Raw genomic sequence first — 14,853 nt, forward strand, 5'->3', positions numbered from 1 at the left:
TGAGTAGGAACGATACTCAAAAAAGCAAGTGCCAAACACAACCGATTCTTACATGAAGAGCACTCGAATACAACTGCAACATGTAACCATCCACCACACCGAAAAGTCCTATGGAAAACAAGGTGGTACAAGCCGTCAAACTTCTCTTTCACAAAGTTCAAATAGTCGCTAAGTCCTACCCGGGAGGGACAGGCCAAAGATCTACAAATTCTCAAAAAATACCTTCAAAATTTTGAAACCCAAGTTTAGAGATTTGCGAAGAAAAATGTTTTCTTGCAAGATATGTACATCTACTGCAAATTCCAAACAATTGGCGTTTAAAATTTTCATTCCCGCCACCGGTATACGAATAACTAACAAACATCAATGTGCCATTCCCTGTCGTGTAGGATTGGATTGTGCTGCTCTCTGCAGGGTTTGCAGCCTCGCCAATCTCTCCAACTTGGAGCTTGCACTATCGATTCCCTTTTCGCTTCCTCTCCATCATTGTTCCATATCACCACATCCTTGACATCGTCTGATGCTTCCTCTCATGCACCGCTAGTCATGTCCTCGCTCTGGTGATTCGGAGGCCTCTGTATCCGTCGTCCAAGAAGCAATTGAAGGGCGGTTGCGGGAAGACTTTCTAGGTGTGTCAACGTATTCAAAGTTCTCCTATGGTATCGAAACGTCAATAGCGTTCATCGAGCGGATTAGATTGTTTCCACGCCTAACACGATTGATATCCTCAAAAGATTGGGGTTTCTTGTTCGATTGAATTTACTATTGTACTGTGGGCTTGGCTGTTTTGGCAATAGTGAGCAATTGAACTGGTACATCACTGAGGGCATTTTATCGACGGAAAGTACTTATTAGGTCCTGAATGCTTCTTTTGGGTCGCATTATTGTTAATTCAGATGGCTCAAAAAGTTGGTGATGAGAACTTAGAAGTCATGCGAGCAGTGTTGGGCTCGGGGCCATCCGATATGGACTTGTTTCGTTCTCTTCATCTCGCAAAAAATGACGTCACTTTGGCCTTCAACATTTTGTTCGATACCCTTGGATACAAGGGCAGTGAAATTAACGTGAAACGAACTACAGCTGGATCTGGTGCTCGCGTTTCCACCTCAAGCATACAAGATTCTGCCCAATGTACACAGCCTCCAGCTGTTAGTTCTCATTCTTGTGAATCTAGCTCAACATCCGACGCACTGCTATATCCAACCTTTTCAGAAAGGCCAGCCTCCCTGGATCAGAAAAATTCTGATTCTGTAAGCAGGCTCCATGTTCCTTCTAGAGAAGAGCTGTGGATTCCAAGGCCGCAAAAAAGCTCGTGCAATGCCAAGGGAGCCATTTCTGAAGCAATGAGTCATGACATAGATGAAGACAGCCTCTTGTCTGTAAGGCATCCTTCACTGCCAGGCATAGACAGGTCTGACGTCAAATGGTGGTTTATGGGTGAAACTGAGGTGTTGGCTTATTCTACATGCAAAGGGTCAAAATTAAAGTCAGGGGATGCCATTTCGTTGACATTTCCCAAGCAGTCAAACCAGAGCACTAATTCACGCTTCTGGGGACGTGGGAGGGGTCCTGGTGGCGCTCTGAACATAGTGAGATTTGGTAGCAAGCATTCAGGAGAAGTACGAGTTTCTTTTCCCTTATTTCAGTCAACTTATTTGTTTGTCTTGATGCAGAGGCCTCCCGGTTCAAGTGGCTTAATTTTTTTCTCTTTGCTTTGCAGATCGGTAGGCTTCCTGCAGACTGGGCCAAGTGCTTGATTCCGCTGATATCAACTGGGAAAATAAGGATAGAAGGCTCCTGTAGGGCTGCACCGGAGGTTCTTTCTTTGATGGACAATGTTGCTTTGAATATTCGGTATGAAAAAATCCTATTAAATACTCAGTTTTTTGAAGTGTTAGATCAATCCACCCCAGTATTTGAACTATCTTGGTCCCCTTGTGACAGTCTATATGCCAGTCAATCTTTGTTCACCAAGTATGCTGGTCAATCTACTAGTTTGCGCACTTCGTTGTCAGAGGAGACTATCCATCCATTACCATCACTGTTCCGCTTGCTTGGCAATGAACCTTTCAAGAAGGTACCTAGTTTTACAGGCTTAGATGAGGTGCATGTGAGGAGTCACTTGAATGAGGCATTTTGTATTATCTTGTAACAGGGCACTTTGCCTACTAGAATATGATGGTTTTGAAAAGTGGGCTGTCGTTTCTATTGTATTTTTGAAGTCTTTCATCTGCTTGGTAATCACAGGCGGAGTTCACCCCAGAAGATCTGGACAGCAGGAAACGTTCTCTAGATGCTAAGGTGAGTAACTTAGTTTTCTAACATTCCGGCCCATTTTCGCAGGAGTGCTTTTAGTATTAACTGTTAATACGTTTAGCAGACAATACCTGCTGAAAAACAAGTGAAACTTACTTCTAACGGAAAGGCAGAGGATTTGGACAGCAGGGAATGTTCTCTGGATTCTAAGGTGAGAGACATTAGTCTGCTACATTAAAGCCTGTTCTTTTGGGATTCCGCATATATTAACTATTGGGCACATTTAACAGGAAATGACACTATCAGCTGAAAAACGAATAAATCTTATTTCTAATGGAAAGGAAGCAGATGAAGCAGAGGAGGCTCTCTCAGATGCTGATATCAACCAATTGGTTGGGACAGCCGACAGCTGTGAATTACAGGTTTGTGCTCTTTTACACTGGAGCTTGTTGTAGACAGTTGAATGCTTCTTGCTACTTTCTAGCCACTAGAGGTCCAATTAGAAACGAACTTAATCACTCTGGGACAAGATTTGTTACTTGTAGAAGGTTTATATGTCCAAAGGTCCTTGCATATATGGGTGCTGGTGGTGCAACATGCTCGCACATGTCATGCTTTATTTGTCCATGAGGATGATCATGGAGGGCTGTTGACGTCATATGAAAAAGTTGGCTGGACTGATTTTAACATATCTTCCCATACCTGTTAGGGTGTTTGCTTTTATTGCTGTTGAAAGTCAAATTTTTGCAGGAGATGGAACCGCCAAGCACCTTGCAATGTGATTTGAGGCCATATCAAAAGCAAGCACTATATTGGATGACAAAGTTGGAATCTGGACTTGCTCTTGCAGATGCAGCAAGAACGCTGCATCCATGCTGGGATGCGTACCATCTTGCTGATAAGTAAGGTTCTATACCAATACTCTCACATAATCCAACCTCATATCCAACCATAAGTGGTATTGATTTCTTTCTAATGAAATTGCCAGGCATGCATCTGCTGTTTATCTGAATGTTTTCTCAGGAGAGGCTACAATGGATTTTCCAAGTGCCTTGCAGATGGCTAGGGGAGGGGTGAGCTTATTTTCTCCCTTAGTGCTATTGCAGAAATGTGCTTGATGTTAAATGGTTGCGAATGCTGTATTTTTAAATGGTATTTGTATGTGAAGATTTTGGCAGATGCAATGGGACTTGGGAAAACAGTTATGACGATTGCATTGTTACTTTCAAATCTGGGCAGAGGCTCTGTGGGTGTAGCAGTTGACACACGTTCTTCACCAGATCCAGGGAAGTACGCACATAATAAGGGTCATGCCAGGAAAAAACCAGGCCCTCTTCTGAGAGGTGGTGGCACATTGATAGTATGTCCAATGACCTTGCTAGGACAGTGGAAGGTAAAGCTAAAACAACTTTCGTTCTATTTGGTGCTTCCTGTTGGCTGTATGGTAATACTTCATGGCTTTCTATTTTATCTTTGTAGAGTGAAATAGAGACTCATAGCAAGCCGGGAACAATCTCAGTATATGCCCACTATGGCTCAAGTCGAACAAAAGACATGGATCTTCTTCTCGAACACGATGTAGTATTAACAACATATGGAGTTTTGGCCTCCGACTTTAATAGTGAGGTGAGTCCTTTGCGGCATTTCTTTGCATTCATCGGCTGTTTGTGCTCTTATTTCTCTGTGATGATTTTGGGGTTTAGAAGAACAAAGACTAATCCTTAAAATCTCAGGGTGGTGGGCTGATCCAGTCAGTTCACTGGTTTAGGGTGGTGCTAGATGAAGCTCACACAATCAAGGCAAGCAAGTGTCAATCTGCTCAAGCTGCTTTTAATCTTATGTCAGATGCTCGTTGGTGCCTGACGGGTACACCAATCCAGGTCAACAGAATCTTCTGCCTTAAAGGCATTATAGAAATTATGCTATTACTTCACAGCAAATTAGTGCAATTGAATATTTGACGTAGTAATTGTGATACATCTTGCAGAATAAACTAGAGGATGCATTCAGCCTGTTGCACTTCCTTCGAGTGGAACCGTGGAGTAATTGGGGCTGGTAATGGTTTCTCTTAGCTGGCGCTACATGCTCTTGATGCTCTTACTTGTTTATAAATGCATCATTACAGAAACGGGCATTCTCTACTGATACTACAATAAATGGCAACATGTGATTACAAGTTTTGCATATGTAAGAAAGATTAAAAGTCCTTTTGTGTTAAATTTGGTAGGAAGATTTCCCAATTGAATTATGTGAGTTCTCTTAAAAGATGAAAAGCCCTTTGGTGGTAAATTTGGTAGAAACATTTCCCAATTGAAGTGAGTTCTATCTTTTGTAAGAAATAAATAAGGAAAGAAAGGAATTTTAGGGTGAAGACTTTGCAACGAGGTTTCTAAAATATGCACAGGTGGTACAAGTTGGTTCAAAAGCCCTTTGAAGAAGGCGATGAGCGTGGCCTGAGACTGCTCAAGGCCATTTTAAGGCCACTCATGTTGCGAAGAACGAAAGATACTACTGATAAGGAGGGAAGGTAAAGTTCGAGACGTAGTGTGGGTATACTTCATTTGGTTGGTTTGTTTTGAATATGCTGCGAATTCTGAGTGTTCTGCGAAATGCTGAAAATAGTTTTACCTGAAATGGTGTCATTTTCCTCGAAGGCCAATTCTGGTACTGCCACCAAGCGAGATGGAGATAGTTGAATGCGAACTTTCAGAAGCTGAACAAGATTTTTACGATGCTTTATACAAAAAGTCAAAGGTAACTGAAATATAGATGAGAGTTCAGATGGACATCTGCGGTGCACTGCTGACTAAATTTTGGATTGCCTTATTTCAGGTCAAGTTTGATAGGTTCGTCGAGCAGGGTAAAGTCTTGCATAATTACGCCTCTATATTAGAACTGCTCTTGAGGATGAGGCAATGCTGTGATCATCCGTTTCTTGTTCTCAGGTCTTTTTTTTTCCTTGTTCATCTGAATTACTTTTTTATTGTTTATGTGCTTCTTTGGGTCTAACTTTAAATGGTTGTTTCCTCGTACAGTCGAGGTGATACTGGGGAATTCGCAGACCTTGACAAACTTGCTAAGCGATTTCTTGATGGAGGTTGCGACATGGGGGAGAATGGAAAACGTGCTTCATTGACTAAAGCCTATGTCCAAGAAGTGGTCGATGACCTCCGAAAGGGAAATAAAGGAGAATGCCCAATCTGCCTTGAAGTTGTTGAAGATGCTATACTCACCCCTTGTGCCCACTGCATGTGCCGGGAATGTTTGCTAGCAAGTTGGAGCTCTGGTTTAAGTGGAGTATGTCCTATTTGTAGGTGAGTCTAGTATGCCAAACGATTTGATTTAAATGCCTCTCTACTTAACGATTTGTGGATTCAAATTTTTACCTACTTTGTGAATTGCAAAGACGCGATTTCAGTTTTAAACAAATTAGTATCATGTTTTGATGCATCTAGGTTGTTGGCAAATCATGGTGTGAAGCCTACTTTTAAGACTTGACTGAACATCCCTAGTTAAAAATTCAACGTTGTCACTGTTCCTCTCATTTTTGTTAGATATCAATGCTCCACTCTCATGTAACTACGCGGGAACCAGCTAACTCTACTTGTAAGCCCCCCATATGAGGAGAAAACATTTGAGTAGCTCGGTTATCCGGTAGGTTTTGGTTTGGACACCAAATGGGGACCATGTGTGGCCTAATGGTGGAACGTAGTTGGCACACTGTCAACTAAGCTACATGCAAGTGCGAGAAGACATCCCATGACTGACCGCATTGAGGATAGACGTAGCATTTCTTAGGGCAGTCCACTCTTGGGTTGCGGGACTCGTTTGAAGTCCCAGATGATCTCGAATGGCTGTGGGCCGAACGTTGACCATAGGTCAGTTGCTCTATTTTGCGCACCGGTTCTATTGTGTGGTCGGTGGCCTATTTCGGGACCGACTCCTAGTCGATTGTTTTGGGCGGATTGGGTCGGTCACCCAATTGAGCCTAACCGATTGCGACTGGTGACTATATAAGAGCAAGCCCGTGAAGCCCATTTCATCACTGGCTACAGCAACCTTGATTTCTTAGCATCCAGTCTTCGTCCTCTACTATTTCTAGCTCGCCATCGAAGCTTCTTTCATAGGAGCGCACGGTTGGGAGGCAGCGTCATCTATTGTATCAGTTTTACAGTAATCAAATTTTTGATTCTTTATACTATATCTGTTTTCTCTCTTGCGTACGAGATTCTGTTATCTATTGAGCACAGACGTTGTATTGTTTTCTTACATGGTATCAGAGCTTAGACTCTAGCAAGAAGATTTGGTAGTGTGTTTCTGTTTGCGAGCAGATTGTGAGAGATGGCTTAGTCTGCAAGACTGCGAATCCCACCGTTCGGCGAAAGCGGAAAGTTGGAAAGTTGGACGACTTTAACTATCCACTCTGGAAGTTAAAGATGAAGATCATCCTAAGCGCATATGAGCTTTGGGACACTACTACTGAGGTGGACGTGAGGCCGGTTGCAAGACTGGATCCAACTAATATAGGACAATAGATAGTACGAACTGCGAATGAGATTCTCGCGTGGACAAGAAGAAATGTAGATGCATTGTGTTCTATTGTCTGCAGTGTAAGTGATTTCGTCATGGCGTTAATTCAACATGTCACTACAGCGGAGGAGGCATGAACGGTCTTGAAAAATCAGTATGAGACCACGAATCAAACGCATGCAGGATAATAGATAGTAACAACTGCGAATGAGATTCTCGCGTGGACAAGAAGAAATGCAGATGGATTGTGTTTTATTGTCTGCAGTGTAAGTGATTTTGTCATGGTGTTTATTCAACATGTCACTACAACGGAGGAGGCATGGACGGTCTTGAAAAATCAGTATGAGACCACGAATCAGACGTGGATTCAGAATTTGGAGACTTAACTTGCGAACGAGAAATTGTTTGAGTCTGAAGTGGTAGAGAAGTTCATCACCAAAGTGAAGAATCTGCGCGATCAGATGACTACGATTGGCATCACCATCACCAGCGAGAATCTAGCACGAAGGTGTATACGGATTCTCCCACCAAAGTACAACGGTCTTGTTATAGCGTTGAATACGTAGAACAAAAATCTGTCTCTCAACTTTAAGGATTTCAGCGCGATGCTTCTGAAGGAGATGCGTTAAAAGACGAGGATCGGAGAGGATTTGGCTTTCTATGCTGGATCAAAGAAAGGTAAGGGTAAGGACTCTGGTAACCCATCTTTTTCTAATGATAAAAAGAAAAAGAAGATCAAGTGCTTGTATTGTAATAAGGCAGGGCACAAGCAGAATGAGTGTCGAAAGAAGATTGCAGATGAGAAGAACGGAGTAAAGAGTCTAGCAACAGCATGCAGGCAGCACCAGTAGAGCTGTTCGTAGCAATTGAGGAGATTTGCACGGAGGCAGTTCATGTACCTGTGGATGAACCTTGGATCATTGACAGTGGTGCATTGCGTCACATGATCAGTCGGAAGGATTGGTATACCTCTCTACAGTCGGTAGGGAATGACATCTTGGTAGCAGTCGGCAATGATGTAAAATGTCCAGCAAAAGGAAAAGGTACGATTGCTCTCAAGTCAGATGGAGTTGTAAAACCGTTGCCCGATGTTCTTTATGTGTCATATATCAAGAGGAACTTGTTGTCCGTTTCTGCGATCACGGATCGGGACCTCAAAGCTCGATTCGATAAGAATGGTGCACAGATCTTGGATCTTCAAGGAAAGGTCGATGGTAAAGGTACACGGCGCAACATCTACGAACTCTCAGCTTTCAGTGTTCGAGCCGATGTGAAGAACACTAAGCTGTGGCATGAGAGGTTTAGTCATCTAAACCTTAGTTTTTTGAAGGAGATGCATAAAAGTGGAATGATTGCAGACCTACCAGAAATTTCAGATCTGCTCGATGTATGTGAAGCTTGCATGATGGGCAAGCAATATCGGCAACTCTTTTCTAAAGAGGCCAGCAGGGCAAAGGCTCCTCTAGAGCTCGTTCACATGGACCTCTACGGAAAGATGGAGACGGAAGCTTTGGGTGGTTCCTACTGCTTCATGACGCTGATCGACGACTACAGTAGAAGGATATGGATATACTTCATGAAGACTAAAGACGAGGCTTTTAGTAAGTTCAAGGAATGGCATGTAATGGTCGAGAAAGAAACGGGAAAGAAGGTGAAGAAATTGAGATCAAACAAAGGTGGAGAGTTCACATCAACTGAATTCGAGAGTTACTGCAAAAGTCACGGGATCAAGAGATAGAAATCCCCGCTACATACATCACAACAAAATGGAGTAGTAGAACGCAAGATGTGCGTCATCTGTGAAATGGGTAGGAATATGATGAAAGGGAAAGATTTGTCAAAGACTTTCTGGACTACAACATGTAACACTGTAGTTTACATTCTGAATCGTAGCTACATGAAAGCTGTGAACGGGATGACTCCATTGCAGGTCTTTTTTGGTCAAAAACCTTCAGCTGCACATTTCAGAGTTTTTGGATGTGATTGTTTTGTGCATGTTCCTGATGCTAACATGACCAAATGGGACGAAAGTGTATTTTCTTGGGCTACAGTAAAGAGACAAAGGGTTACCGTCTCTATAACCTTGTTACCAAGAAGGTAATAGTAAGTCACGATATGGTCTTCTCAGAACAGCCGCATTAATTGGAGGAGGATGCTTCCTTCTCAGACAACCAAGACGAGGATATCCATCCAGTACCACTACTAACAGCAGACCGAACTACCCCAACGGTGCTTGGGAGTATTCAAGATAAAGAAGATGAAGAAGAGCCTGCAGAATCACAACGGCAAAAGCCATTTCCGAAGTAGGTAAAGTAGCTTTTGAACGGCAGAGAACCTCCAATCATTGAGGAGGAACCGTCGGCGAACACCGTCGGTCCAAGAGATTAGAGGAGCAAAGAAGAGCACAGAAACACTTGGTCAACTATGCTTTGATGACAGAAGTGATCTGTGCTGATGAATCCAAGTGTCTTGAAGAGACACAGGTGATGATAGGTGGATGGAGGCTATGCAGTCGGAGTATGGCTCCATAATAAAGAACAACACTTGGGACCTTATGGATCGTCCATAAAAATGCAAGGTAATTGGCACCAAGTGGGTGTATAAGACCAAGTACAAGTCCGACGGACACGTTGGATAAGTACAAGGCTCGGCTCGTGGCAAAAGGATTTGCACAAGTACATGGTTTTGATTATCATGATACTTTTGCTCTCACAGCTCAACTAACCACAATTTGCAGTGTTTTGGCTTTAGCTGCCTAAGGAAGTTAGCCCGTGTTTCAGATGGATGTAAAATCCGTCTTTTTAAAATGGGGATCTCAAGGAGGAGGTATACGTGGAACAACCACCAGGTTTTGTGATCCTCGGCTCAGAAGGTAAAGTCTGTAAACTAAAGAAGGTACTTTACGAACTGAAACAGGTCCCACGAGCGTGGTAACAGCGAATTGATGCCTACTTTTTGCAAAATGGGTTCAGGAGGAGCCCATTAGATGTAAATTTGTATATCTTCAGAGGAGGAGGCTAGTGTATGATCTTGGTCCTTTATGTGGACGACCTTGTCATAACAGGGAACCATGAAGAGAAGATCTCGCAAACAAAGTATTTGCTAGGAAGAGAGTTTGAAATGACAGACCTCGGACTGATGCATTTCTGTTTGGGGATTGAAGTTTGGCAAGAGCCGAAACAGATGTTCATTTTACAGCTGAAGTATGCTTGAGAGATACTGAAGGCATTTGGCATGATTGAGTGCAAGACAGTTGGTACCCCTATGGAGGTTGACGTGAAGCTCTCAAACAAGGATTCATCACCACTGGTGGACGAAGCGAAGTATAGAAGGCTTGTGGGCAGTTTGATTTACTTGTGCAATACACGGTCGGACATCAGCTTTGCGATTGGTGTACTAAGCAGGTTTTTTAATAAGCCTCGGGAGAACCATTGGAGGGTAGGGATGCGGGTGCTGAAATACATCAAAGGCACACTTGATTATGGCATTACCTATATCAATGGCAACATCTTGACTAGATTTTGTGACTCGGATTGGGCAATGAGACGTGGATAGCAGGAGATCAGTGAGAGGTTACTGTTTCTCACTTGGATTTGGAGCTGTGTCATGGGTCAGCAAGAAGCAACCCACAGTTGCTCTTTCTTCTATCGAGGTTGAGTATAAATCAGCATGCTTTGCTTCTTGCGAGGTAGTGTGGTTGAGGAGGATTCTGGGGGACATGGGTATAGTACAGAACAAGCCTACGCAGTTATCATGTGACAATCAAAGTTGCATGGCGATTGCAAAGAACTGTGTGTTCCACACTCGCACAAAACACATTGAGATTCAATATCACTTTGTACGCGAGCTCATCATGGATGGAGAGGTAAACTTGGTGTACTGTCCGACTACAGAGAATGCTGTGGACATCTTCACAAAGGCTTTTGAAAGAGACTTGCTGGAGAGGCATCTTCATCGACTTGGCATTGGACCGAAAAAGTAAGTTCACTTGCGGGTGGTCATTGAGAAGAGGTATTAGATATCAATGCTCCACTCTCATGTAACTACGCGAGAACCAACTAACTCTACTTATAAGCCCTCCATATGAGGAGAAGGCATTTGAGTAGCTCGGTTATCCGGTAGGTCTTGGTTTAGACACCAAATGGGGGCCATGTGTGGCTTGATGGCTGGACGGAGTTGACACACTGCCAACTAGGCTACATGTAAGTGCGGGAAGACATCCCATGACTGACCGCATTGAGGGTAGACGGAGCATTTTTTGGGGCAGCCCACTCTCGGGTTGTGGGGCTCGGTTAGAGTCCCAGATGATCTCGGATGGCCGTGGGCCGAACGGTAACCGTAGGTTAGTTACTCTATTTTGTGCACCGGTTCTATCGTGTGGTCGGTGGCCTATTTCGGGATCGACCCCCAGTTGACCATTTTGGACGGACTGGGTCGGTCACCCAATTGAGCCCAACCGACTACGATTGGTGGCTATATAAGAGCAAGCCTGTGAAGCCCATTTCATCACTAGCTACAGCAACCCTGATTCCTTAGCATTCAGCCTCCATCCTCTACTGTTTCCAGCTCGCCATCGAAGCTTCTTTCACAGAAACACACGGTTGGGAGTCAGTGTCATCTATTGTATCAGTTCTACAGTAATCAAATTTTTGATTCTCCATACTATCTGTTTTCTCTCTTGCGTACAAGATCCTGTTATCTGTTGAGCACAGACGTCGTATTATTTTCTTACAATTTCTGCTTTTTTCATGTGTGAGTCTATGCTATTTTTTTGGAGAAATGGTATACAGGGTGGCATGTTGGCCTGTATGTAGCATGTAAATTCTGCGTCCATGTTAATGGGTGCTTTAGCATTAGAACGCTTAGCTTGGCAATGCACGGTGACTACAACTCCTTTTCTGTCATCTTTTGACACAACTTTTGGAAAATGGAGTTCAGCTGTAGCAACCCGAGATAGAGTGGACTTGGTTTTTAAATGGGAAGCCACACAGACTGATCGGGCTTATGAGAAAGAGAAACTCTTGCTGTGACAAAACAATTTAATCCAACATGTCCTGGCTTAGATGTGCGTGTGATGCTTTTTTTTTGGGGGGGGGGCGGGGGCGAGGGTTAATCACATAAAGAGAGAGGTTTGTCATGCAGGTGAACCTTTAGTGAAGTTGATACGAAAGGTCTAGTGGCCAAAGTTTGTAGAATGTGCATCTCCACGGTGAACTCACGGGCCATGTCTCAACTACAAAATAAGGACATGATTAATGAGCCCGATAAAGGCATGCTTCAAATCATTATTATGTAGCCATGGACTGACCAAATGTTTTTGGATTTCCACTCCCCAGAAAAGGATTTAATTTGTGGAGCAGTAAAAAAGAAAGGAGGTTTTGATTCTTGAATGCCAAAAACTTGTCCTTTTTCATGTTGCACGCACATGTGCGTGCCCACACACACATGCATAATGCATGTGCGTGTGCATGTTTGGAGAGAGAGAGAGAGAGAGAGAGAGAGAGAGAAACCTTTCCTTGTCATCCTCAGGCAGCCGATGGGTAGGCAAGATATAATAACAGCTCCAACAGACAGTAGATTTCGAATTGATATAGAAAAGAACTGGACAGAATCCTCCAAAGTTACAGCGTTAATGCGGGAGCTGGAAGCTCTACGAAAATCAGGAGCTAAGAGTATTGTTTTCAGCCAGTGGACTTCATTCTTAGATCTCCTGCAGATCCCGTTAAACAGGTGATGTTTTAGTGGTTTTCTCCTGTTCTTCTAATTATACTTCGAATGTGACTTTATACATTAAAACCCTTAAAGATTGTTCGGAACTAATGCTTGATACTGGGTTTCCACCTTTCTTGAAACAATTGGCTTGTGAATGTTCTTTGCAGACAGAAGTTTGTATTTGTCCGCCTAGATGGGACTCTGAATCAACAGCAGAGGGAGAAAGTGATCAAGGAATTCAGCAATAATCCTAAGATACTGGTATATTTTGGAAGCATTAATCATAGCCTTGCACGTATTCATGAACATTGTTATTAATGAATGGTTGTCTAATCTCAGGTGATGCTTATATCTCTGAAGGCGGGAGGTGTTGGTATCAATTTGACAGCTGCATCCAATGCTTTCCTTCTGGTACTTCTCATTTTATTACACATGTTATAATGTGGGATTTTCATGCAAACCTTTTCTGAATCATTGTGTTTGATACTCTAAGGACCCCTGGTGGAACCCTGCTGTGGAAGAGCAAGCAATCATGAGAATCCATAGAATTGGTCAGACCAAAAAGGTCTCGATCAAGCGATTTATAACAAAGGTACCCACCAGACACTTTCATTGATAAACTCCATGTACAGTTTGACTAATGTCTTTTCAGGACGGAGCAGCAATCCAATTATACCCTTGGTTTTGACAGGGAACAGTGGAGCAGAGAATGCTGCAGGTTCAAGCACGAAAGCAACGTATGATTGCAGGTGCTCTGACAGATCAGGAGATTCGCTCAGCAAGAATAGAAGAGCTGAAGATGCTATTCCGTTAAGCTCAGAATGGACATAAAAAACTGAAAGCTGGTGGGCTTAAAAATTTACTTATCAATCACAGCTTCCCCTTGGAGGCTGCCTCCATTGAGGCAATTCTTCAGTGGTCCACCTCAAATTGGGGGTCACGGCTTACCTGCTCCATCCATGGAGAGCAAGCATGCAGCTGCAGCCTACAAATGAGCTGCCTGCTAAAGGTGGAAGCTCTCTTCTACTCTGCCTGGATCTACTCCTAGACTTTAGGTCTCTGGTCTGCTTGATAAATTGCAGCTTCACTTTTTGATGCTGGCCTGCATGGTAGAGGCTTCATTTTTTGCTCAACTGCAAGTAGAAGGTCAATCTTTTGACTGTACAAACAGAGTATTGTATACTGACTTGCATCCACCCCGAAGGGTGTAAATTTGGCAATTGTAATGTGCTTTGGGTGGCAATGTTCCTTGCCTTGAGCATTTTTTGTACAGATGTAATTTAAAAAGATTAAGTTGGAGAATGTCTAACTACATAACTGCAGGCAGCAGTATTTGGAACATTGGTGTTTCCTTCAGGATATTCTTAAGGTGTGCAGTTGGGTGCATCTGTTAAGGTGCCATTGGTTCTTAAGGTGTGCCATTGTGAGTTACTTGTCAATATTTACTTGGTTCTTTGCATGGCCTTTTATTATATTTAATGATCATATTTTGTTTGGTCATTTGTGTATGTTACATATTTGTTCTATATTTTAGTGGAGTTCTTTTGAGCTGAGAGATCCCTTTGTAGCTGCATGCATTGTCCACGTATGTTCTTTTGCTCAGCTTCAACTTTTTCCATTATTTACCCCATATTAGTTTCCCATGTCACCTTTGTCCTCACCCGACTCCACCCTTGAATGGCACAACATTCCGTTGGGCCCTCATGATGAGAGGTCTTATTTCTTTCCACTTTGGACCTTGTAAGTTGTGCCCTCATGGGTGTATGTCATGCAAAGGAACTTGTTAGATATGTTTGCTCCCTTTTCAGATGTCTTTCCTTTAGAAGAACTTTCTTGCCGTCCTTACAATGCATAACATACTACCTTGCAACAGAGCAGTAGATGAAGGTAAATTGTAAATAGGTTTGAGTGTAAGCAACAAGTAGGGGTGAGGAGATAGTGCATTGAGGAGGTATATTAGTCATATGAGGTAAGTTGTAAATAGGGTAGAGTGTAGGCAAGAAGTAGTAAAGTGAGGAAGACAATGCATAGAAGAGGCCTTATAGCGATATTGATGGCCTTACTTGCATGTTGCTTATGGTAGCAAGAAAGACTTCTACTAAACAAAGCATTTCAGCCATCATGATACAAAGCTATATGGTTTGAGAACATACAAGCTATGGCTTGAAATCCCTCGTAATCGGAAGAGCCTTAATCGGAAGAGACATCTGCCTAACACAACTTGAAACTGCAAGTTGTGAGACTTGATGAAGAAGATGGGGCGATCCCTCGTAACATGCATTTGGTAGAGATCCAAATGATCTTCAATTGAGTTCCATGATTGAGATTCGAAGATGAAAGTCTCCACATGGTTTT

The 14,853-nt window shown here is 43.0% G+C and overlaps 1 protein-coding gene across 2 annotated transcripts; it reads left to right on the forward strand.

The window, feature by feature from the left end:
* The first annotated feature begins 396 nt into the window (after nt 1-396).
* Nucleotides 397-13,957, forward strand: LOC147900688 (DNA repair protein RAD5A-like). 2 transcript variants are annotated; one of them, XM_087375434.1, is made up of 22 exons: nt 397-629; nt 798-1,619; nt 1,721-1,854; nt 1,945-2,077; nt 2,248-2,301; nt 2,381-2,467; nt 2,547-2,678; nt 3,007-3,158; nt 3,245-3,329; nt 3,425-3,649; nt 3,736-3,882; nt 3,990-4,136; nt 4,244-4,311; nt 4,661-4,783; nt 4,911-5,010; nt 5,089-5,201; nt 5,292-5,570; nt 12,316-12,516; nt 12,666-12,759; nt 12,838-12,909; nt 12,992-13,090; nt 13,190-13,957. In XM_087375434.1, the coding sequence occupies exons 2-22, from the start codon at nt 897-899 to the stop codon at nt 13,310-13,312; spliced, it is 3,291 nt and encodes a 1,096-aa protein (XP_087231560.1). In that variant the 5' UTR covers nt 397-629; nt 798-896; the 3' UTR covers nt 13,313-13,957. The 2 variants fall into 2 exon arrangements, with proteins under 2 accessions (XP_087231560.1, XP_087231561.1); XM_087375435.1 differs by having other exon boundaries at nt 897-1,619.
* Nucleotides 13,958-14,853: the final 896 nt, after the last annotated feature.

This window comes from Dipteris shenzhenensis, chromosome 6, assembly GCF_047967505.1.
Source record: "Dipteris shenzhenensis isolate YYH24624 ecotype China chromosome 6, Dip_SZ_1.0, whole genome shotgun sequence".
Classification (NCBI taxonomy): Eukaryota; Viridiplantae; Streptophyta; class Polypodiopsida; order Gleicheniales; family Dipteridaceae; genus Dipteris; species Dipteris shenzhenensis.